General features: G+C 35.3%; 3 protein-coding genes across 4 annotated transcripts in view; 1 reads left to right on the forward strand and 2 right to left on the reverse strand.

Annotated features, from left to right (window-relative positions):
* Window positions 1-1,786: 1,786 nt before the first annotated feature.
* Window positions 1,787-8,139, reverse strand: gmppaa (GDP-mannose pyrophosphorylase Aa). 2 transcript variants are annotated; one of them, XM_058788257.1, is made up of 13 exons: window positions 7,847-8,139; window positions 7,273-7,370; window positions 7,069-7,172; window positions 6,807-6,999; window positions 6,611-6,670; window positions 6,401-6,531; window positions 6,270-6,284; window positions 5,589-5,723; window positions 5,363-5,460; window positions 5,234-5,280; window positions 4,038-4,130; window positions 2,546-2,714; window positions 1,787-2,467 (listed from the first exon to the last, which is right to left on the reverse strand). In XM_058788257.1, exons 1-13 carry the CDS (start codon window positions 7,884-7,886, stop codon window positions 2,367-2,369), a joined length of 1,284 nt encoding a protein of 427 aa, XP_058644240.1. In that variant the 5' UTR covers window positions 7,887-8,139; the 3' UTR covers window positions 1,787-2,366. The 2 variants fall into 2 exon arrangements, with proteins under 2 accessions (XP_058644240.1, XP_058644241.1); XM_058788258.1 differs by lacking the exon at window positions 6,270-6,284 and having other exon boundaries at window positions 1,815-2,467.
* Window positions 8,140-9,906: 1,767 nt separating this feature from the next.
* LOC131547105 (protein lifeguard 3) lies at window positions 9,907-17,052 on the forward strand. The gene is made up of 12 exons (XM_058787404.1): window positions 9,907-10,039; window positions 11,050-11,276; window positions 11,503-11,573; window positions 11,694-11,758; window positions 11,863-11,916; window positions 12,233-12,283; window positions 12,371-12,410; window positions 12,498-12,535; window positions 12,630-12,717; window positions 13,055-13,150; window positions 14,628-14,681; window positions 16,465-17,052. Exons 2-12 carry the CDS (start codon window positions 11,060-11,062, stop codon window positions 16,612-16,614), a joined length of 924 nt encoding a protein of 307 aa, XP_058643387.1. The 5' UTR covers window positions 9,907-10,039; window positions 11,050-11,059; the 3' UTR covers window positions 16,615-17,052.
* A 43-nt stretch (window positions 17,053-17,095) lies between these two features.
* dars1 (aspartyl-tRNA synthetase 1) overlaps window positions 17,096-25,619 on the reverse strand; it is a 33,605-nt gene continuing 25,081 nt past the window's right edge. Inside the window, exons 10-18 of the mRNA XM_058787403.1 lie at window positions 24,734-24,845; window positions 22,116-22,250; window positions 20,719-20,866; window positions 20,045-20,191; window positions 19,899-19,941; window positions 19,064-19,144; window positions 18,875-18,986; window positions 18,617-18,688; window positions 17,096-17,500 (exon numbers count right to left, since the gene is read on the reverse strand). Of these exons, the coding sequence (XP_058643386.1) occupies window positions 17,409-17,500; window positions 18,617-18,688; window positions 18,875-18,986; window positions 19,064-19,144; window positions 19,899-19,941; window positions 20,045-20,191; window positions 20,719-20,866; window positions 22,116-22,250; window positions 24,734-24,845 (942 nt within the window). The 3' untranslated portion in view covers window positions 17,096-17,408. The remainder of the gene's footprint in view (window positions 17,501-18,616; window positions 18,689-18,874; window positions 18,987-19,063; window positions 19,145-19,898; window positions 19,942-20,044; window positions 20,192-20,718; window positions 20,867-22,115; window positions 22,251-24,733; window positions 24,846-25,619) is intronic.

Below are 25,619 nucleotides of genomic sequence, written 5' to 3' on the forward strand. Positions count from 1 at the left end.
ATGTATGTGTGTGTGTGTGTATATATATATATATATATATATATATATATATATGTATGAGGAAAATAAGTATTTGAACACCCTGCTATTTTGCAAGTTCTCTCACTTAGAAATCATGGAGGGGTCTGAAATTGTCATCGTAGGTGCATGTCCACTGTGAGAGACATAATCTAAAAAAAATCCAGAAATCACAATGTATGATTTTTAACTATTTATTTGTATGATACAGCTGCAAATAAGTATTTGAACACCTGTCTATCAGCTAGAATTCTGACTCTCAAAGACCTGTTAGTCTGCCTTTAAAATGTCCACCTCCACTCCATTTATTATCCTAAATTAGATGCACCTGTTTGAGGTCGTTAGCTGCATAAAGACACCTGTCCACCCCATACAATCAGTAAGAATCCAACTACTAACATGGCCAAGACCAAAGAGCTGTCCAAAGACACTAGAGACAAAATTGTACACCTCCACAAGGCTGGAAAGGGCTACGGGAAATTGCCAAGCAGCTTGGTGAAAAAGGTCCACTGTTGGAGCAATCATTAGAAAATGGAAGAAGCTAAACATGACTGTCAGTCTCCCTCGGACTGGGGCTCCATGCAAGATCTCACCTCGTGGGGTCTCAATGATCCTAAGAAAGGTGAGAAATCAGCCCAGAACTACACGGGAGGAGCTGGTCAATGACCTGAAAAGAGCTGGGACCACCGTTTCCAAGGTTACTGTTGGTAATACACTAAGACGTCATGGTTTGAAATCATGCATGGCACGGAAGGTTCCCCTGCTTAAACCAGCACATGTCCAGCCCGACTTAAGTCATGGGACCACATGGGAGAAAGTCATGTGGTCAGATGAGACCAAAATATAACTTTTTGGTCATAATTCCACTAAACGTGTTTGGAGGAAGAAGAATGATGAGTACCATCCCAAGAACACCATCCCTACTGTGAAGCATGGGGTGGTAGCATCATGCTTTGGGGTGTTTTTCTGCACATGGGACAGGGCGACTGCACTGTATTAAGGAGAGGATGACCGGGGCCATGTATTGCGAGATTTTGGGGAACAACCTCCTTCCCTCAGTTAGAGCATTGAAGATGGGTCGAGGCTGGGTCTTCCAACATGACAATGACCAAGCACACAGCCAGGATAACCAAGGAGTGGCTCTGTAAGAAGCATATCAAGGTTCTGGCGTGGCCTAGCCAGTCTCCAGACCTAAACCCAATAGAGAATCTTTGGAGGAGCTCAAACTCTGTGTTTCTCAGCGACAGGCCAGAAACCTGACTGATCTAGAGAAGATCTGTGTGGAGGAGTGGGCCAAAATCCCTCCTGCAGTGTGTGCAAACCTGGTGAAAAACTACAGGAAACGTTTGACCTCTGTAATTGCAAACAAAGGCTACTGTACCAAATATTAACATTGATTTTCTCAGGTGTTCAAATACTTATTTGCAGCTGTATCATACAAATAAATAGTTAAAAATCATACATTGTGATTTCTGGATTTTTTTTAGATTATGTCTCTCACAGTGGACATGCACCTACGATGACAATTTCAGACCCCTCCATGATTTCTAAGTGGGAGAACTTGCAAAATAGCAGGGTGTTCAAATACTTATTTTCCTCACTGTATGTATGTGTATATATATATATATATATATATATATATATATATAAATAAATATAAAGGGCAGTATCAGTACTAGTAAATTTATATAAGCATTTTGTCGCCAAACTGCAAAATGTGAAGTCTGTAATCGAATAATTTGTCTTGGTCTTAAAGGTTAAGAAAAATAATTGATGGTCCTGTAGCTGTTTAACCATAAATACAGACACTGATTTTTCTACAAGGGCAGCAGTAAATTACTTTATTACCTTTTGTGACTTAATCAAAATATAATTTATTGCAGACGTCTGACTCTCGCACGGCGCTCGGCTTTCATGCAGGGAGCAGTCACAGAAACATCAATTATTCAAAACAATTACCAACACGACTGGTATCCAATTACAAGGTTTTACCATTTGTCTTTACCATTTTTTTTTTTACATGACATGTTAAAGGCTGGAAAGAATGGTAACAGACTGCACAAATAAACAGCGTTTCTTTTTTTTGCACCTTTCTTTGAATATCTTTGACATTTCACTGACAAGAGGGAGCCAAAAAGCTGTAAATAAAATGAATTTCAAGTCATTTCAGAAACCGTTTGACAAAGAGAAGATATTCTACAGCAGAATTATTTTTGCATTTGTTTTATCCAGCTTTGACGTGATAACACTGTACAATGGTAAATCCATATGCACAATACAGTAGCAGACATTTAACACAAATGCCACATTTGAATGAAAATGACAGGTACAAAAGACTGAGTCTGAAACTACAGTATGATCTGGTTTTTGAAGCTTCTGTTGAGGTCTTTATGTGGCAGGACGATGGAGTTGAGTATGATGACCTCAGATGGGATATTTACATTACAGCCTGATGAGAAGCATTGAAAAGTCACATTAAATGAATCACTTTCAAACACATATTCATAATGATGTTCTATAAAATTACCTAGAATTGTAATGGACGGTGTTAGTTTTCCATCTCTAAACAGCGTCTCGCTGTCAATTTTGGCATATGGGTCATTAGGATTCGGGTCACTAGGGGTCCCTTCCACTCTGGCCCATTTTCCAATGGTGCTTCCCCAGCCCACAATACTGTTCAACACACAGCTGTGATCCTACAGAACACACAGTTAGTACATATACTCACTGTATTATATTGTGTTGAGTCAATGGTTTTAAATGCAAGAAAAAGCAATACGGAGAGAAAGTGAGTGTTCTGTGCCCAGTGTTGGGTAAGTCACTTTCAAAAAGTAACCTATTACTAATTACATCATCAATATTGTATTTAAAATTACTTTACTAATTACTCTGTCTAAATAAGTAACTTAATTATTTAAATTGCTAATTAGGCTACATCTTTAAATCCCTATAAACCTTAATAGAAATTAAACTCTTTATTCTTTCAATTTGAGTCAAACATAGAATAGTTTAACCTTTTAGCTTTAAAACAACTGTAATACTTAAACATTTTTATAAAAAAATGTAACCTTCTTTGGTTAACAAATAGAAATACTCCGAATAACAAAATATCTGGAAAACAAAAAAAGCTTAAGAACAGTTAAACAATACATTTCAGTTTGGCAAGATGTTCAGGAAAAGCCCAACTAGTAAAAATCCGTAACATTATGTAGGTAATACATTTATGTAATAAATGACATAAGTGATCTTCTCTACTGAATAAAGCCGTGTCAGATCGCGCTGTTCTTCTGAGGTAAATTCCTCATAGCAGGACTTCTTTCAAAAACAATGAAAATTAGATGAATCTTGATTTTTTTTGTATCTAGATGAGGGTGTTTGCGCGCAGGTGACTGCATATCAAGCGTTCAGATACAAGAATGACTGTACCTCGCTTTAGTTTCATAAGGATTACATAATCAGAGAACATTCGTTTTCGATTTGAATTCGTTCATTTAAAAGTAGACACACAAACTTTCTATAGACATTATTTCTCATGTCTCTGTGTCAAATATTCGCTGAGTTTGTGATGCGTAGAAAGTTGCTCACGGAGACCAAGATGGCAGAAAGCGCACCCTGTTTGTTTTGTTTATTTTGCAAAAGCACAATGTTTTGTTGTTATTGTCAGTGTAAACAAATAAAAGCAGGCCCTTTTTAGATTCGATTGATTTTAGTCTTATCTGTATCTGAGTATTTAAGGTTTCTCTGTGAATCAGGAAAAACTGAAAGTGAACGCGCCGGCGCGCAGAGGGTTAAAGACGCTGCATTCAATTTTATCTTTAGATGGTAAATTTAGATTTCAAATTCAATATTGATTTTAGATTTACTGTATGTAACACAAGTACTTTATAAGTAACTGTAATTAAATTACCTAAAAATGAACAGTAATCCCACACTTACTTTTTTAGTGGATAAGTAATTTAATTACAGTAACGCGCTACACCCAACACTGTCCGTGCCACTGGTTAGGAGCATAAACTCACCTGTAAAGTAGCACCATGAAGGATGATGGACTCCCTCACACGAACTCCTGCACCGATCGTTACGCCTGTTCCTATGGACACATTTGGACCTAACTAAAAAAGAAAAGAAACAACACAGATCCTTTAAGGTATCTTGGAGGGGTTAGGTGTCCAAGTCGCAACGTCTACTGTAGCTTCTGGGGTGCCTCAGGGCTCAGTTCTCGGACCACTTCTCTTCTATATCTACATGGCATCACTAGGCTGTCATTCAAAAACATTTTCATATCACTGCTATGCTGATCAACTGAATTTCACAGACCACGTAGCTAAAACTGCCTGGTCCTGCAAATTTGCCTTGTACAACATAAGGAAGATCAGGCCCTTTCTATCGGAACATGCTACACAACTAGTTGTCCAAGCTCTCGTTCTATACATGTTGGACTATTGCAGCAGTCTCTTGGCAGGTCTTCCAGCCAGTTCTATCAAACCTCTGCAACTAATCCAGAATATGGCAGCAAGAGTAGTTTTAACGAGCTGAAAATAATGCATGTCACTCACACCTCTGTTCATCAATTTCCACTGGCTACCAATAGCTGCTTGTGTAAAATTCAAGGCAGTGCCTACAAAACAACCACTGGCTCTGCACCCCTTTACCTAAATTCACTTCACCTAAATTCAGGCTTCCATGCGCTTTATAGTGCCATCCCAAATAGGCACAAAATCACTTTCACAAACTTTTACCTTAACTGTTCCTGGCTGGTGGAACGACCTCCCCAACTCAATCCGAGCATCTTAACGAAACGTCTAAAGACACATCTCTTCAATCTACACTTAACCCTCTAACACTAGAAATCTCTATTCTATTTCTATTCAATCTACTTTTTTCTTTTTATTTATTAAAAAACAAAACAAAACAAAACTTGACCCTTTAATACTAGCATTTCTTATTCGTTTTCTATTCTAAACTACTTGTTTTCTTTTTAATTATTATAAAAAATAAATAAATAATTTGACTCTCTAACATTAGGTTTATCTATTCTATCTCTACACAAGTAAAATAATGCTATGTTAATATCATAACCAAACACACTTGTGCTCAAATCAAATCCTGATCTGCTAAACATACTTTTTCATGCAGAAGTGTCACATTGCAGACGTTTAATACATAGCAAATGATCATTAAGGAAGTCTAAATATCAATATCAAGAAACACTTACCACAGCAGTTGGATCAATGTTGGCAGTTGGATGTATATAAACATTTCCTAAAATAAAATAATGCATTAGAATGCCTGCATAAAGAGCTCTTTCAGACAAACAAAATGTATCCTTCCACTAAGCATCTACCTCTGGTCTTTGGCCCTCCTTCTCTATTAGTAGCTAACCTCTCTGGATGCGTTGTGTGATACTGGTTAAGATACAAACGGCTTGCATAGATCGCAGATCTGAAAAAAGACGGGAGCATAACAGTAACTACAATCATACACACACACAATCAAATGTAGTTACAGAGAAAATGCAGCAACATAATCAGTGCATAATTGTAATTAAACAGCATATGTCAACAACTAACCCTGCAGATTTGATTTGGCTCCAAAAGCGGTCTGTTTTGTACACGTATAATTTGCCTTGGCCTGCCAGCGCTGTAAAGATGTCCTGCTCCAGACGGATCACCTCTGCCCGATGCCAGCCGTTGGACTGCTCCTCTCTACAGCACACAACCACATAGTACCAAATTAAGTCTTAATTGCACCCTCTGGTGATATCAGGAGAGTTGTCTACGACCCCGGACAGAGGGTGATATAAAATGACACTATGATGGACAAACACAAAATAAGCAAAGATAACTTGAACAAAAACGAATGGAAATAAAAGGTAAACGCTGAAGATGCAAGGGGTTAAAAATGAAATGCCATTTGCAATGTATTTAACTTTTGAAAATGTATTGTATTTATTAGTAAAATGCAACAGTCAGGTAACTAAAAATTCCATTCCTAATTCAAGTCTTTGTTCAAGCACTTTATTTTCAAATAAGTTTTAGATAATCAATTTTCGTATACTTTTTTTAAATTCAAATCAAAGTTTGTGGTGCTATCACAGCATGAGTGACGTGTTGTTATCATCGCACCACAACATGCTGCTAACATGAATCTACGGATCACACAAGCAGGTGAGCGCACTACAAAATCTACATCACACTCGCTCTTTCTCGTTCTACATCCAAACCAGACCTTCAGTCCACGTTCAAACTTACCCCTCATCGTAATATCTGATGATGGAACAGGAAACAGAATGATGGCAGACAGGAAGGAGTTAGAGGGGAAGAGATAAATGAAGAGAACCAAGGAAAAGAAACGGACTGAGTATGCATGCACTTCCACTCACAACAGCATGTCCTGCTGGTTCTTCTGGAAAACTGCTCCGATGTGCTGGAATATCTCTGGAGTGAACAGGTATATTCCACAGTTGATTATGTCACTCACAAACGTGCCGGGCTTCTCGACATAATGCAAGACCTGGAGGATACAATGAAACAATTATGATCTTATCTGTTATTGAGTTTTTAAAATAAAAAAAGGAAATAATCTTGATTACCTCATCAGTTTGTTCATTCTCAACAATGCAGCCGTAGTTCAGGGACTGTTTTCTGTTGGCCTGAAACACAAGCACAACAACATCGTAACAAAACTCAAATTAAAAAGAAGCTAATAACTGAGAATCCTGTTTTATACGTAGCCTGTCTCACTGAAATACATCTATGGTTTAATGCATGAACACAAGAACTCCTGACCGTGGTGCCGAGGATGACAAAACTGTAAGCGTCTCCGTGCTCCTTCTGGAAGTCCAGCATCTCCGGCAGAGGAAACTCTGAGCACACGTCAGCATTCATGACAAAAAATGCTTCTGGACTCCCCGACAGAATCTGATCTCTGAAATGGTAGATTCCTCCTCCGGTGCCCAGAGCAGCATACTCCTGAAGGTATCTGAGGGGGATTTCAAAACAATCAATAAATACAAATGTTACACAATAAAGATGTTACAAAGTAACTTACCTTATTGAGATTTTGAAATCTTGTTGGGCGCATGACAAAAATCTGTTTAGTTCTTCGTTGGGCTGATAAAAGCCAATAAGTAAGATCTCCTTCATATTCGGAAGCTAAAGAAAACATATGTCATAAAATTGTGCACAGCTTTTCCCTATAGGGTAATTAATAAAATATCTATTTATCTCTAATATGTGAATTGAAAATAAGTACCTTAGAGCAGGCCTCGATGTGATGCTGTAGCATTGGCACTCCAGCCACTGGAAACAGAGGTTTGGGCACCTCAAACGACAGCGGGCGAAACCGGGTCCCTGTATAAACAGCAGGAACACAGAATCAGACTTTGCATAATTTAGGATACAAAAAATAATAATAATAATTTAGGGTGCATTTCATGTCCACTGATGGTAATTTTATTTTACTAATTTTATTAAGTCGTCACAAAAATAATATGTTATCAATTAAAGGAAAGCTTATTAAAATCTCACTAAAAACATAAAAAATAAATAAATAACTAGAATGCTACTTCTCATGTCCTTTCAGGGTTTATTTTATATTAACACAGGTGTTATGAAAAATATTACCAAAATGAAATATTTGCATAAAAGTACCGTGATGATCTTTAAGGAATATTTATCATTTAAAAAAAAAAAAGTCCTGTCCTTAGTGGCAATGCAGAGAATCACAAAATATGATTCTTAAAATTATTTTTAAACAATCACCGCACATATGGCAGAACAGAAAAAAATTGTGATGACTTCAATCTGCACCACTGATATTTACTCACCTTTTTGAGGACCTCCGATAAGAATAACAGCCTTCAGCATGATTACTGCTTCGTATTATATTATATACATATGTGCAAAAATCAAAATGTAAACAGACGGTCGAGCAGGAAGTACTTAAACTCCTTCGGTGAATCGATTTGATGCATAAATGTCATTTCATGTTTGGCTTCAACGTGCAAAACTTACAATTAAAAGTATTTGTTTATGTATCCAATTCCAAATTAAACAACATGACAGCAGCGTAAAATCTAATGAGCTCACGTTGACAGTTCCGGAAGTACTAGGAGTTTTTTTGTTTTTGTTTTCAAAATAAAAGTCATTCTAATCCTCACTATCCTGTTTACTTAGGGGCAAATAAACTGTTAGATAAACAAAACATCTGAATTATATAGTTTGATTTTTGCTATTATTGTTAATTAATTAATAATTTAATAAATTATTGTTTGTTTTTGTTTTACCTTTGTGATTGCTGAATTTTTTTTTTTTTTTTACATTATTGCACATATGATAAACAATATCATAGTATGCAAGTAAACTGAACATTGTTCTGCTCTTTGTTATCGGTTGTGTTCTGTGTACTTTCTCACCTCTCTGAGTCCCTGTTCATTATTATTTGATAGCGAAAATATACATTGGGAGAAAGAATAATACATTTCTATAGTAGCACTTCAATATTTTTTTTCTGAGCTGAGTGTTGCTCTGAGGTTTGTATGCCATACAATATCATACAAGATACAATCAGTTATATTTCCGCAAGTGTTATGCAAAAGCTGTGTGAATAATTCATGGTGTAATGGTGTGTGTTAAAGTGTGTCTAGACTGAAGGAGGGAAGGCCTGGACATGTTTTGAACAGACAACCAAGGTCTTATCTCTCAGCCAGAACCTCCAGGCATTTCTTTTTCATTCAAATCTCTACGTGCATTGCAATGTGCAGATTCTGTAACTTAATTTTGAAAACACATGGGGAAATAACTTCTGTCACACTGTTACCAGGTATCAGAAACATGGTATCAAAAGCATTATGGTGAATAATGTGTAAATAAATGTCCTATATTGATCTGAGAAAAGGGGGCTTCACTTGTACATCATAAGAGCATTCAGAGGTGTGAACAGAGGCCGTTTCTGACTCCTGCAGGACTCTGATAAGCAGGCATTTCAGACTCTTTGCCTTCATGCCAATGCAGAATTACAAGAAGGTTAAAATCATACTTTTCATTCATATTTTCATAATCTCTACAACACACAGCGAGCTGAACATTTTTCTTTGCCTTTTTTCCCTTCTTCCTCCCTCCATTTAGACAACAGTATTAAATCTAATGAATATGATTTCATTTTTTAATCTAATATTTATCCCAGCCTAATTTTTTAATTTTGTATTAGCATGCATAATTTATTTAGAGTTTTTTTGTTTGTTTGTTTGTTTGTTTGTTTTTTTGTTAAGTAAAATGGCATTTACTAAAGAAGATATCAGTGCACTAAATAATACATATTTAAAAATAAATATAAGATGACCAGTCGCAGTAGAGTATGCAAATATTACAATGATGTCAAAAATCTGATAATGTAAGTTAATGTAAGATTTGCACATTTTAATTGTATATATATATATATATATATATATATATATAATTATTTAATGTGTATAAAAACCAAAGATAAAGAGCACACCGATCAAACTGTATCTACTGTGTATCGAGTATGTTAAACAACGCACGAGCGTTAATATAAATGTTTTATGTTTTAGCGCCGTCTGTTGGTAGACAGGTTTTACTACAAGATCATTAACTAATAATGATGACTAATAATAATCCCTCTGTACTTGTTGAATACGAAAGTGCTGTTGTGAATAAGACAAAATGTTCATGTGAAGATATATAATAATACACATATCTGTTTGTTCGGATCACCAAAAAATAAATAGTTAATATATTTTCGAATACTAAACAGCGGTCACACAACACCGTATTTTGGTAAAATGACTACTGGACTAATTCGGGAAATAGAAGCGGAACGCAGAGGACAGAACCCTGGAAACTGGAGACGGTGCTGCCTGGTTCCAGCCAATCAGAGCGCTCCAGTGCGCACCTCGCGCTCTTCACTACATTCAGCGTCATTTACGTAGAGCAGAACAAGTTCATTCGCTCACGCTCTCATTTCATTCAGTCCCGTTGCTGAGGACACAGCAAAAGTGGTAAGCGAAATATTTCTCCGTTAATTTACAATAATCATAATTATGCTGATGTCACACTGGCAAAACAACTAAGAACAGATCGTTTTTGTCGTTTAAAGTGAAAATAAAGTGCTGTTTACATACAGAGGCGGACAGTAACGTCAGTGTATTTCTTTACTTCACTCAAGTAACGTTAACTTAAATTTAAAAAGTATCTGTAGTGTTTTTCTTTTGAAAACTTTTACTTCACTACATTGCATAATATCATACTTTCTGCACTATATTTCATAAATAAAGGTTGTTGTTTGTTTTACCTTTAACACTTAATAATATTAGTACTTTCTTGTACTCGAGAACATCTCTGAATTACTTTTACTTGAGTAAAAGTAAGAAAGTGATAGATTTATAATGTAATTAAGTATCAAAATGATATTTAATATAATACTAACACTAGCTTTTCTAATCTTTTTGTATTTTATTTATTTATTTTATTTATTATGCAATTAACAAAAAAAAAGGCCTCTAACACTAGCTTGCTCTATTCTATCTAATAATAATAATAATAATAAACTTGCTTAATGTATTACATTAAGCTAACTGAGACTTGTTATAGCACTCTTTTGTCGATTTTGATTGCTTGCATTGTCCTCATTTATAAGTCGCTTTGGATAAAAGCGTCTTATATTCTGCTAAATAATTAAATGTAAATGAAACGTAGTGCAGTAAAAAATTACAATATTATGCTTTGGAATGTTGTGAAGTCAAGTTTTCTAAAGAAAAACACTATGGTAAAGTCCTGACACTTAAAAGTACTATTACAGCTGAGTAAAAATACTTCTGTTTGCATAGCTCTATGTGCTTATTTAGTATATAGCCTTACTGAGTCTGTCTTCTTGGAACGCATGGGATACTCTGTATGTGTGTAAATAGGGAGAGAAAACAGACAACAACAACAAAAAAAAGTGTTAATATAGGTATTCATTTCTTAATTGAATTATTAAAGAACTTTAATTGTGTGGCTTGTGTTTCAGGGACATCACAATGTCAAAGTCAGATCCCCCTCCAAGTTATGAAGAGTCGAGACAGCAGCAGCATGGAAACTATCCATACCCTCCCTACGGGTATCCAGCCCAGCCAGGGGTGTACACGGGCCCGGGACAGCCTGGCATACACTGGCAGGGCCCTGGATACTGCCCTTCAGCAATGCCATCTATGATGCCGTCCTTTATAACACCTGGGATATATCCCTCCAACCTAAGTGAGAATCAAGTGTAATCTATTACTTCTCTACTGTATTTATTTGATTGTTTTGTTTGTACAAATCAAGTTTCTTTCCAGCAAACTGTTGCATAGTGCAGCCTACCTTTGTACTATTTAGTTTTATACTGCATTTGTGTATAAAACTGAGCTGATTTTTATTCAGAAAATGCGACATAGTTGTCCAAATATGTATATTTATAATGATTTTTTGTGCATTGTTGTAGGAGATGCAGAAGGCATTTCTTCAACTGGCGTATGGGACAGCATGAGTGTTCGACATGCCTTCATTAGAAAGGTATTGAGACTTTTAATTTTAAAATATAACTAGTACTACAGATTTCTAAGTGTATAAATGTAGCAATGCAATTAGCAAGAGCTTAATGTAAAGAGATGCTTGTGGTTGTTTTTGTACCAGGTTTACCTTATTTTAGCCGTCCAGCTGTTAATCACTACTTCAATCATTGCGGTGTTTACGTTTGTGTGAGTATGATAAATTCACAATACAGCTGAACATTTATGAACTGCTGTGTGAATGTAATACATACTGATGTAATGAAATTGGTGTGTTTGTGTACATCTTACAGTGAGCCTGTGCGTCTTTTTGTGATCCAAAATCCTGCCATTTATTGGGCGTCGTTGTGAGTTATTTTACTGTCATGTCTGACAAATCTATAAAATAAGTATTTTATGATCCCCAATATTGCATTTGCATTTGTTGCTTGTGGATGCTGTGGTACGTTTCTATTCTTTGATTAATGAAAAGTTCAAAAGAGCAGCATTTATTTGAAATAGAAGTCTTTGTAACATTTTTAATGTCTTTACTGTCACTTTTGATCACTTAAATAGATCCCTGCTGAATAAAAGTATTAAAAAAACAAAAAAAAAACTGACTGATCCTAAACTTTTGAATATATATATATATATATGTGGAATTGTATTTTATTTTTCTCACAGCCCGGTGTATCTTGTTACTTACCTTATGCTGGTTTGCTGTGAGGGGCCGAGGTGAGTTTAGTCATTTTTAACTATTTACATTATAAGCACCACAACATCTACCGTATTTAATCATGGAAATCCCAACTTGGTTTTTAGGAGGCGTCATCCATGGAATTTAATACTCCTTTTCATTTTTGTAAGTGGTGATTGCATTTAGCTTTCATGGACATTTCCCCTGAATTATTAATTGTAATTGACCGGATGTCTTTTCTGTCCTCCACAGACCCTTACGTTGTCTTACATGACAGGAGCAATATCAAGGTAAGACTAAAATGTCATCAGTTTCACACACTGCGTATGGTTGGTTATAAACATCAGATAAGCTCTTGTTTTTTCCGTCGGGCATTATTTACAGTTATTTTGACACCGAAGCAGTGTTCCTGGCCCTGGGGATCACGGCAATAGTGTGTATAATCGTCACAATCTTCTGTTTTCAGACCAAGGTAAGCCCTGCTGTGGCTGCACACATCGACTGGTTGGTGGTGAATGCCACTTTGTTGCTTGTGTAAAATAACCCCATTGTATTTGATTACAATGATCATCTGTCTCTGTTTAAACATTCATGGCTTTCTGGTAAACGTCTCATGCTTGCTTGAGACAAAACTGTTTTTTGTGTGCTCTGCTTTTTAATGGATCAATTTTTGCTTTTGTGTAATATTTTCTCCCCATTTTACATATGAAATCTACTTTTTTTACTTTCATTTATAGTATTACAGCTTCTCAAGTTTGCGACTACTTAGGTGTCTTTTTAAATAAACCATGTTTTCTGCATTTGAACAGGTTGACTTCACCTCCTGCACAGGTCTGCTCTGTGCTCTTTGTGTTGTTCTTCTGGTGACTGGCATTATCACATCCATTGTGCTCTCCTTTCAGTATGTAAGTGAGGCCAATATGTCATTATCTCAGTCATTGCAAATAATTTGGTGGTTTAAAGCAGTGGTTCTCAACTAGAGAATTGATTAATTTAATATATTGACACTCCCAGTTGATAAAAATGTTTGAAAACAAGGCAAGTCGAGGCCAGTTTATTTATATAGCACATTTCATACACGATGGTAATTCAAAGTGCTTTACATAAAAGGAAGTAAAATAATCAAAAAAAGAAATTATAATCACAACAATAAAATGATTTTGAAATTGATTTAAAATGAGTTTAAAACAGTTAAAAATAGAAAATGATTATACATAAAATACAGTGTAATCCAGTCATTTGCAAGCAGTATTTGTCCATTTTAAGCAGAACATACTGGAAGAAATATTATAATTTTAATGAGTGTTGGACGGTGAGGAGTGGAGAACCTCTGGTTTAAAAGAATACTCTGTTATTTTCAGTGCTTACATAAAAAAAATTATTTTGACTTGTTCTTTAGTTTGTTAAAAACAACTGAAAACACATTACAGTAATGCATTTACAATGGAAGCAAGTGGGTGGCACTATAAATAAATGTTCAAAAAAACTGTTGCAACCATGACATTTAAAGTGATAGTTCCCACAAAAATGAATCGTTACGCTCTTGCCATACAACGACGGTCAAAATAGCCATAAAATAACATCAAATGATCTTTAAACTAGCCCATACAGCTCATTTTCTGTCTTCTGAAAACATACTATAGCATTGTGTGGGGAACAGACTGAAAGTTAGTTAAGTTGTTAACTATCAGAATGGGTGGATGATTTGGGATGATTAAATGATAATTAATGGGTGAATTGTTCCTTTAAGGCAGTGGTTCTCAACTAGGGGCCCTCAGCGAGGTCTGAAGAGGACCTAAAATTGTTTAAAATCAGACAAAACCAGCTAAATCAACTAAGAGTACCAAGTTTTTTTGTTGTTGTTTTACCCTCAACAATTGTTTGTTTTCTTTGAAGAGCCAGGATGCTGGATATATGAGGAAGCCTAATTAAAAGTAAAAAAGTGTGATTTCTGGACCTAGAAAAGTCATGTAAATTATTGGGCATTTTCATCATGAAAAACATATTTTTAAATATCCACTAAATCATGAATAGCTGGATAAGTCAGGTAAATAGTTGTGTAAATTCATAGGTTAAAAGAGTGGGATCCCTGAAGAACATTCAGCTCCGAAAATGTGTCATTATTGTCATTATTATCATTATAATGTCATAAGGAGTGCCCACATGTTAAAATTGACTTTGAATATTGTTGTGGACAATGGAGTCCAAAACTGTCTGACAGATGCATATTTTATGTACATTTCACATATTAACATGAGATTGATGTGCCAGAATCGCTGACCAAACTTGTCTTTGGAAAGTAAGGCCTGTATCCTGTCTTATGAATTATTAACCTGGAAAATACCTGTTATATGATAATATACCTGTACCATCAATTATCAGGTGCCGTGGCTGCATATGCTGTATGGCGCTTGTGGAGCAGTAGTCTTTACCTTGGTGAGTTTATGAAACATTATTATAGAAAAATATACTTAAGTGTGAACTGACTGTAATGTTTTTGGACACTTAATTGCATATTATTTACAATTAAATATAAAAAAATGTATTATAGTAGCAGCTAGCATTTAATATGAACTATTAGCGTAGTTAGATAATTATTCATAATCATGCATTTATAGTAAATAATATTTAATTTCTGCTGAAACTTACATGTGTATTTAAGTATAATTGTAAATGCAAATTTGTAATGATGATATTGCAATTTAGTACAATTAAATTATATTAACTATTACAGTGAAAATTATCATGTGCTTTAGTATCAAATTAAGCGTGCTTCTTTAAAGTGTGACAAAAGATCAAAACAATGAGTTAAAATGTATACTTCAAAGTAACAATGCATTAAATTTGACATTATTACATTATTAAAAGTGTAAGAAACTGTGTATTTATTTAAAGAGCTCTTAAGTGACCTTATATTAAATTAATATTGGATTATCTGCAAATTCTTTTAAATATACTTTTTAAGATTTGAAGTACACATTCAACAGTGCTGGGGAAAGTTACTTTTAAAAGTAATGCATTACAATATTACGTTACTCCCTAAAAAAAGTAACTAATTACGTTACTTAGTTACTTTTTATGGAAAGTAATGTGTTACATTATTTCTGCGTTACTTTTTAAATCTGGGCAGGGCTTGCTTGTTTGTTTATAATATAAAAAGTTGTGTTTTTGGCAAACGTTAAAGCACTTTCACACCAAAAGTGAAATGAATAAGCCTCGGGCTGAAGGGAAAGAAAATCTGTACACATCTGTACAGCAGAACTCAGAAGAAAAAAGTTCAACACACTTCAGCAATAAACAAAGAAGAAGCACAAATGTTTATCTAGAGTAATTTTCGCTTAGTATGGTTGAATTGGATCATCGAAGGTCAGCAGCAAAGACAAATGGGATTAAATACATAAAGTATATGTGTGACCCTGGACCACAAAACCAGTCTTAAGTCGCTGGGGTATATTTGTAGCAATAGCCAAAAATACATTGTATGGGTCAAAATTATTGATTTTTCTTTTATGCCAAAAATCATTAGGATATTAAGTAAAGATCATGTTCCATGAAGATATTTTGTAAATTTCTTACCGTAAATGTATTAAAACTTCATTTTTGATTAGTAATATGCATTGCTAATAACAACTTTAAAGGTGATTTTCTCAATATTTTAATTTTTTTGCTCCCTCAGATTCCAGATTTTCAAATAGTTGTATCTCAGCCAAATATTGTCCAATCCTAACAAACCATACATCAATGGAAAGATTATTTATTCAGCTTTCAGATGATGTATAAATCTCAATTTCGTAAAATTGACACTTAAGACTGGTTTTGTGGTCCAGGGTCACATTTGTGTTATTTAACATTTAATTATAGCAGGTTTGCGTCACATTCCGAATTTGCATTTCACTGTTTTTATTGATTTTGAGGAATACCGAATCTGTTTTTGAGATGAATTAATACATGTTCACATTTATTCTAGAACTACAGTAACATCTTAATCTGTCAGTCAACAAATGGGGGGATAAAAAAAAGTAACAGGCGTTACTTTTTTGAAAAAGTAACAAATATTTTCTTGTAAATTAAATAGTAATGCATAACTTTACTAGTTACTTGAAAAAAGTAATCGGATTACATAACTCGTGTTACTTGTAATGCATTACCCCCAACACTGCACATTCAATACAATAAAGCACACTTTTTTTTTGCTAAATGATTGCTTGTCTTTTTATAGTTTTTGGCTTACCACACGCAGCTGCTCATTGGAAACCGAGCGAACAGCATCAGCCCTGAGGAATACGTCTTCGGAGCTCTTTCCCTCTATGTTGATATCGTCCAGATCTTTATCTTCCTCCTGCACATCACAGGAAGCTCTTCCGAGTAAACGGATGAATGCGCTTGAGCGTTTCTGACCTTTCTTTGAGCTTATCTTGACTTTTTCAATCACACGGATCTCAAATATTACCTTCAACACTACTGACGGTTATTAAAATGATGTTGTGTTGCTGCATACGTTGTTCTACAGAGGTTGCTCATACTTTTACCAAATTGATTGTCACTTTATTTACAGCATGCACTTTATTTTTTATAACGTTCCACCTGTTCATTTGCATTTTGAAGAGTCTACTGTAAAAGCGTGAGCGTGTACTAAAACAGTGATTTGATATATGCATTATCAATGTTTAGCCTACAACCTGAAGGGAAATAAAATGAAGAGAAACTATTAACAAATGTATGATGACTATTGGCTATAAATCAGGAATCATCGGCATTACACAACAGAAAGTGATGTAATATTAACAGTTGGGGAATCTGCTTTAAGTACAACATTAAAAATCATTTTCAAAGAAAAATACTCAGAAACGTACCATTTAGTTAATTTATTGTGCATGTACTGTTTAAATTATTTATTAGAATTCTCAAAAAACTTGGTGTCAAGGAACATGATCAGTAGAAAAACACCTACATGTACAGAATGATTTTAATAATACATGTCAACATCACTGGTATTATATAGCAGTTAACATAGATTCCCTTCAAAGTACATTAGTTTTATCTAACATCCTGTTGTGTCTGGTAATAAGTATTATAAAAGTGGCTGTATTTGTGTGGGTTAATGATCATGGCACGTCCAGATCCCTGATGGCCGGGTGTCCGAGAGGTTGGCTGCTGTGATCTTTATGGGGTCAGGCGTTTGGGGTCACGAGGGAACATGGAGGTCTGACGTACGTTATGTAGGCCGAGATAAAGCATGGTCACTCTCTCCAGACCTAAGAGATGCCAGACATTTAACATCATGCAGTAGTGCAGCAGATATTTTTTTAAATGAGAACTAAAAAACTGACACGGGATATTTTAGGATTTCCAGTCATATGATTCTTCAGAAATCAATCTAATATGCTGATTTGGTGTTCAAGAAACATTTCTTATTAACAACAGTTAAGCCACTTAATATGTGACCCTGGAGCACAAAAGCAGTCTTAAGTCTCTGGGGTATATTTGTAGCAATAGCCAAAAATACATTGTATGGCTCAAAATTATCAATTTTTCTTTTATGCCAAAAATCATTAGGATATAAGTAAAGATCATGTTCCATGAAGATATTTTGTAAATTTCTTACTGTAAATGTATCAAAACTAAATTTTTGATCAGTAATATGCATTGCTAAGAACTTCATTTGAACAACTTTAAAGGCGTTTTTCTCAATATTTCGATTTTTTTTGCATCCTCAGATTCCAGATTTTCAAATAGTTGTATCTCAGCCAAATATTGTCCGATCACAAAACCAGTCTTAAGTGTAAATTTTTCAAAATTGAGATTTATACATCATCTGAAAGCTGAATATAAATAATCTTTCCATTGATGTATGGTTTGTTAGGACAATATTTGGCTGAGATGCAACTATTTGAAAATCTGGAATCTGAGGGTGCAAAAAAATCTAAATATTGAGAAAAACATCTTTAAAGTTGTCCAAATGAAGTTCTTAGCAATGCATATTGCTAATCAAAAATGAAGTTTTGATATATTTACGGTAAGAAATTTACAAAGTATCTTCATGGAACATGATCTTTACTTAATATCCTAATGATTTTTGGCATAAAAAAAATGGATGATTTTGACCCATACAATGTATTTTTGGTTATTGCTACAAATATACCCCAGCGACTTAAGACTGGTTTTGTGGTCCAGGGTCACACATATGGATTTCTTTGGTTGTTACCAACATCTGGTGAAAATTTCAAGTCAACAGCACCTTTAGAAATATATTTACTGAGAAAAATGGTGACGTGTTCAATACTTATTTTGCCTTAAATGACCCAAAACCTTTGAACAGTAATTAGTCTATAGAATTAGACTGTTTCTAAGATTGTAAAAATGTTTGTTACCTATGCCACCGCCAGCATGAGGAGGAGCTCCATAACGGAACGAGTCAATGTAGGCCTTGATCTTCTCCAAGTCTGTAATACAGATTAAAAAATGTATCATCTATGACAAAACAGACTTCAGAGTAGTCGATATTTACCATAAGGATGAAGTACAAAGTGTTGTGAATCAAATGCATTACAGTCACTCCACATTCTGTGTATTCCTGTTTAGCGGAGCATCACTTTAAGAGCACGGGTGCTGTGTTCTGGTGTAGTTACCGATGGCGTGGTGCATTGCTCTTTCAGTGAGCAGCTGGGCATCGTGAACTCTCTGAGCTCCAGACAGGATCTCCTCTCCTCTCATGAACATGTCATATGAGTTGGAGTATTTCTGCAGGAAGAACATGTAGGGTTTGTTATGAACCATGTAGCCTCTGAATAAAAAGCGATGGATTTTTAAACACTTACCGGGTTGCTGGGGTCAGGCATGGTGTAGAACGGCCTTACCGCCAAGGGGTATTTGTCCAGCACATAGAAGTCAGTGTCATACTAAAATAAACACAAAGGTGCGTTTAATTTATATGTGCCATATTCCACTCTTTTGCACAGACACATATTTTGTCTCGGTTTCAATAATTCTGGAGCTAAAACCATTGATCATTTAAGATTTACAAGGTTATTTTACACTTTCTCTGATCTTAAGCAAACAAAGGTGTCACAAACAGACTTCAGAATGACCCATTTTTTGTAGTTTCCATAAATGATCTGAGTGGACAGACGAGGGAGCTTTAGAGTATGTCTGCTCTTTTATATCAAAGAAAATTCTAAACTGCGGTCAGATTTTTCATTTATTTATTTGAAAACAAAATTATTTTATTCCACAAAAATTTTTATATTTTTATAACATTTACAATGTAAAAAATATTTTACATAAATGTTCTTTTAAGCTTTATTTAATTAAAAAAAAAAAAAAAAACTTGTCAAGGTTTCCACAAAAATATTAAGCAGCACAACCGTTTTCAACATTGATAATAATAAATGTTTTTGTGCAGCAAATCTTTTTATTAGAATGATTTCTGAAGATCATGTGACACTGAAGACTGGAGTAATGATGCTGAAAATACAGCTTTGACCACAGGAATAAATTGCATTTTAAAATAAATATATATAAAAAAAAAACTAGCTGCATTTTTAATAAAATAAATGCAGCCTTAGTAAACATAAGAGACTTCTTTCAAAAACATTAAAAAATCTTTCCTACCACAAACTTTTGAACAGTAGAGTATATTGTTAATGCTTTTACCTTCTCTTTCACAATACGACCAAGCAGCTTTTCATTAGGTGTGCTGAGGAAGAAAAAAATTAAATGATCACAGATCTGTTCTAAGACGTGTTACAGATTCCCTGCGCGTGCAGTGTGGGAAACTCTATCAAGAAAGCCACACTGACCTCAAATCTTCTTCATCCCCCATTTCCACCCCAGCAGCTCTGAGCATTGCCACTGCCTCCTTATACTCCAGTCTCAGCGTGGGCTCCAGGAACTTGAACGGCTCACTGGGGTACTGCTTATTCACCGTCTGGATCTCTGTCTGGAACCTGGAGTGCATCCACATCACAGACACACGATGAGAGAGAATAAGGAGATTTGCATGGAATGTAGGCCTGAAATTCAATTGAAGGCTTAAAAAAAAAAAAAAGTGATTCTCGAGGCTTGCATTAAAACGTCTCAGTTTCATCTTCCAAATACTGTTTTCCACACCATTAGTGGGCACATGACATTTTTCCTCAATGCTGGTCAGGTTGTTTGTGATTACTGGATAAATCATTTATGAATTCCACATAAAGAGAACGCTGGGTCAGATTGCCATTTATAAGTAACATTTGCCACAAAATGACAAGACTTGCAATATTAACCTGAGCACTAGATGGCAGTGTACATCTTTGTTATTATAAACCACGTGAGTGTGTTGGCATTTCTTTCACGTGTCATTTTTTTAGGAATTTCAAGAGAAATTCATGTGACTTTATTCTCATGTGACTTGCTTCTTATTAAAAGGAAATAGGACTTCACTAATTGTTTTGCAAATTTTGCAAAGCCATGTTGAAGGAGTCACATCCCTTACCGGTCACGCAGTCCCTTAAAGATCTGAACCATGGTGTCAGTAATGGAGTCAATGACCTCATGGTAATGGTAATTAAAAGCCATTTCAATATCCAGCCCCACAAACTCAGTCAGATGGCGATGAGTGTTGGAGTCCTCAGCCCTGAACACTGGGAGAAACATTTGCATAGTCATCGGAGTGATTCATATTCATAGTAACCTCAGTATTTAAATTAAACCACAGGGTGATTTATTTTAGACACATTACTATTGTTCACGGCTGACAGAAATTTCTCATCAAGAAGTAAATAACAGAGGCCCCCATTTTCAAAATTCTAATTGCATTACAGTGTTATTATAGTTAAACCAAAACTAAACTATTTAAATATTTTTGTTCATTTAAATAAAGCTGAAATAAAATAAATATAAATGTTAAAATTAAAATTAAGCTTTTACAACTAACTAGTAAAAGCTAAAAATAAACAGAAAAGCTAACAAAAAAAATTAAAAAAAAAGACTAACACAACAAAATTACTAAAACCTAAACTAAAATTAAAATGAAAATATAAAAATAAAAGCTCATTTAAAATATGGATAAATACTAAACACAAAATTTCTAAAATTCAGCTTTTTTCAAAATTCTAATTGCGTTAAAGTGTTATTATAGTTAACCAAAACTAAACTATTTAAATATTTTTGTTAATTTAAATAAAGCTGAAATAAAATAAATAGAAATATTAGACGAAAATCTTAAAGTTAAGCTTTTACAACTAACTGAAATAAAATAAGATTAAGTACGCAAATTAGTAAAAAATAAAAATAATCAGAAAACCTAAAAGAAATATAAAAAAAACAAATGACAAACATAAAATTACTAAAATGAAAATATAAACATTAAAGCTCATTTAAAATATGAATAAATACTCTAATAGTATATAACACTAAATTTCTGCTTTTTCAAATTTCAGTGTCAAACGACGAAACCAGCAATAACGTCTTGTTTTGAACATTTCCAGGTAAAAGGAAAAAGAAAAAAAGCAGCTGTTTCTACAATGTGACTTCCCCATCAGCAGAGGTCCCTGATGAGCTGTGCTTTTCTGAAGTCTTGCGTCCCACGGCTCTGCTGAAAGTGTTTGATATTCTTGCTCTATTCAGCGTGCCGCACAGGAGGGATTTCTGTGCCCGCCAAATGCACCAAGAGTGCAATCCGTCTATTTATCCTGATCTGCATACTGGCAGAGAGGAGATACGGGTGAAGGTGACCTCTACGCATACAGCGGCCAGATGCTGTTGAGGCCACAGTCTACGGTACGCGATTGTCTCGGGGTACTCTGGATGGTTTGCTATCCACCGTAGAGATGACCTGAGGATGGGAGCAGCATATAGAAGGGAAAGAAAGGGTGTGTTTTTATGCTTTACCTGGTCCGACACAGAAGACTTTGTCAAAGTCAGCACAAATGCACATCTGCTTGTAGAGCTGAGGGGACTGGGCCAGGTATGCGCTGGTTTTAAAGTAGGAGACGGTGAAGACATTTGCTCCCCCCTCGCTGGCAGCTGTGAAAAATACACAAAGACACATGCGCTGTGATCATAGATATTATTTTGTCCGCAGATGTGAGGACAGAGAAGTGCTAATGATTCTCATGGAAAGTATGGCCATCATAAGAACATGATGTTCTGTAGGTCACGTAGAGTTGGGTGTGGGCACCGGATGTCACTGAAAGAACATAATGTTGATCTGCTGCGGGTGGCAGATCTCACCGAAGGCGGCAAAGTTTAAATTCGAAATGCGTCACCGAGGCTGTTTCTGATTGGCTGCTCGGGCTACAGAGGAAATGAAAGTAACTGTTTTCCTTAACAGCGTAAACCGCATAAACACAACGGGGGGTTTTGCTGAGAGAAAGTTTTGTAACACCACAGAGACCTTTACTGACGTAATACCCAGTCTTTAAAATCATTGGTGGACTAAAAAAGCAGCATATTTAAGAGGTGGTTGAAGTCGTTGAGCTACATCAGTTTGGCGCTCGACTTCAAGCAACGAGCAACTCAATAATAACTCAAATAAAACACAGATATGAATTAAAATGAATACAATGTGTTGTTGTTTTTGTGTGTGATAAATGAATAAAAAAATCACTTCTTTTAAATTACAAAAGTCATTATTCTTTCATTATACCAATAAAGTTTGATTATACCACTAAAATAAAAAAAGCTCCTTTCTGCCTCAGAATATAACTTAATAAATAAAAATATAACAGTGACCATATAATTTACAATTTGCTCGTCTTATTTTAAACTCTCTCACAATTATCTCTCTTTACTTTTTAAGGTAGAATCATTCTTCCATGGAAAAATGAAATGTTTTGAAATCAGTAAATTATGATTTATAATATCAAGTTTGCAGTCGGTACGATTTATTAATTTATTTTTTATATTTTTGAAAGAAAATGCTCTCTAATGTTCACAAATGCTACTTTTATTTGATTAAAAACACAGTAAAAATAGTGAAATAATTAATTTATAAATTAAATAATTTATAAATGATGTAATTTATTCCTGTGATGACAAAGCTGAATTTTCAGCATCATTACTCCAGCGTCACACGATCATTCTAATTATTACCTATCGTCAAAATTGAAAACAGCTCAGGTTAATATTTGTGTGGAAACTTCATTTTTTCTGCTGAGAAAGCAATCAATTTGCGAGTTTTGAGTCAACAGAAGCAGGCCCTGAACTCTTTGTGCTCTGAGTCCCAGCAGACCCGATAGCTCTCGGTGTCCCACCGTCTCAAGAGTGCTAACATGGCATCCCATCACTGACTGGAGACATATCTCCTTAATAAACACCACTTTTTCTTCAGCCGGTGTTTTGACAGTGTCGCTGTCTCTTTTTTTTTTTTTACCTCAGAAAATGAAAAAGTATCAATCCTTGAAATTGAAATTTTTAGAGACTGAAGGTGCAGAGAAGGAACAATAAACTAAGTTGGACAGCGGGAGCAGGAAATCATTCAGGAGGCTCAGTGTGTGAGGACGGAGATAAGACCTGTGTCATGAATACAGATACTCCAGCGTGAACACGGAGACAAGATCATTTGCCTCAAATGTTCTGCGAGGCTGAAGTCACGATGTAACCGAAGCGGCGACACGTCTGTTCTTCTAGATTCTGACGTACATCCAAATGAAATGGATTATTAGATTACTGAATGTGTGACCCTGGACCACAAAACCAGTCTTAAGTGTCAATTTTTCGAAATTGAGATTTATACATCATCTGAAAGCTGAATAAATAATCTTTCCATTGATGTATGGTTTGTTAGGATCAGACAATATTTGGCTGAGATACAGCTATTTGAAAATCTGGAATCTGAGGGTGCAAAAAAATCTAAATATTGAGAAAATCACCTTTAAAGTTGTTCAAATGAAGTTCTTAGCAATGCATATTACTAATCAAAAATTAAATTTAGAAAATTTACAAAATGTCTTTATGGAACACGATCTTTACTTAATATCCTAATGATTTTTGGCATAAAAGAAAAATCAATAATTTTGACCCATGCAATGTATTTTTGGCTATTGCTACAAATATACCCCAGCGACTTGAGACTGGTTTTGTGGTCCAGGGTCACATATGAGCTTACAGTCAGCTCTAAGAAAGGCGGGTTCAAACTGACTAAATGTTTAGAGATGCATCACCAGACAGAAGTCTGTCATTTCACCTGAAGGTGAAAGTTGAAAACAGAAAGTTTAATTAATAATTCAGCACAAAACTGAATATCCACCAGAAGAAAGGTTGCATCAGAGGTGGATTTGTTTTGTTTTGGTAAGACACGATGAAAAGAAAACCGATCATGATGATAATTTAAGCACTTTCTAAATGAATTGCTTACACCGTGCTATTACTCTGGTCAACGCATATTCATTTCCAAAAAAGACTTTTTAGTTTCTCTGAGTTTTGATATGCAATAACTAGTGAACTACTCCTCTGATATTTCTTCAACGGTATGCAGAGACAAGTAGTGCTCTTGGAGAAGGCCGTACCAGAGATGATTTTGGGGGTCTGGATCTCCACAAAGCCCTTGTTGATAAGCGTGTCTCTGAAGAGCTGACACACGCCCGACTGCAGTCTGAAGATGGCCTGGCTGGTCGTGGTCTGTGAAGGAAGACGCATGGGTTAGTAAACAAGTTATGTAACCCGTTTGTTTGGGTGTTGCCAGGGACTGACGTCAGCACTTCTCTTTGTATGCCGTGCAACACCTTGAAACCTCTGCTTTGCATCTCTGTAGAAGTTCTGGAGGAAGCATAATGCTAGACCTCAAAAGACCTCTTTTGATTACGCTCCAATAAAATCTCTCTGGCAACTGAATATATTCTGGTCATTTTTGTCAGAGACACAAATAAATTAGGTCCTCTTCACAGGACCAAAGGGACAGAGTGCTTGCAAAATCAATCTTCAGCAACAATCAAAGCTCCTGAATCCTCGGGTCTCAAACAAAAAAGCTTTCTCAGCCTGAATTTCCCATGAATCAGATGACTCCCTGATGACCCGTGATATGGGCCACGTTTCCTCTTTCTTCGTGACTTACAGAGAGCTTGCGTAAATCCTAGAGAAACAAACGGCTTCTGTATCAACATTTCAAGGATCTTGTTTATTGGATTTGATTCAGTTAGGACAGACACACATTGTGATAGAATAACATTAAGATTTCTGTGGAGGTTTCAGGTAATTAGATCTACTCTGGTTCCATGTTTGTAGTTTTATAACCTCATTATAACCACATTACAAACCTCGACTCCCCTTAGGGGGGATTTTAGATCTGTAAATAACACAAAAATACACTGTTCCAAAACCTAGTGAGCAGTCTATACAGGCTATTATTCTAATGAAATATGACCGATTTGATAAACAGCAAGTCTGCAGACAGAT

The sequence above is a fragment of the Onychostoma macrolepis genome, chromosome 09 (genome assembly GCF_012432095.1).
Source record: "Onychostoma macrolepis isolate SWU-2019 chromosome 09, ASM1243209v1, whole genome shotgun sequence".
Taxonomy (NCBI): domain Eukaryota; kingdom Metazoa; phylum Chordata; class Actinopteri; order Cypriniformes; family Cyprinidae; genus Onychostoma; species Onychostoma macrolepis.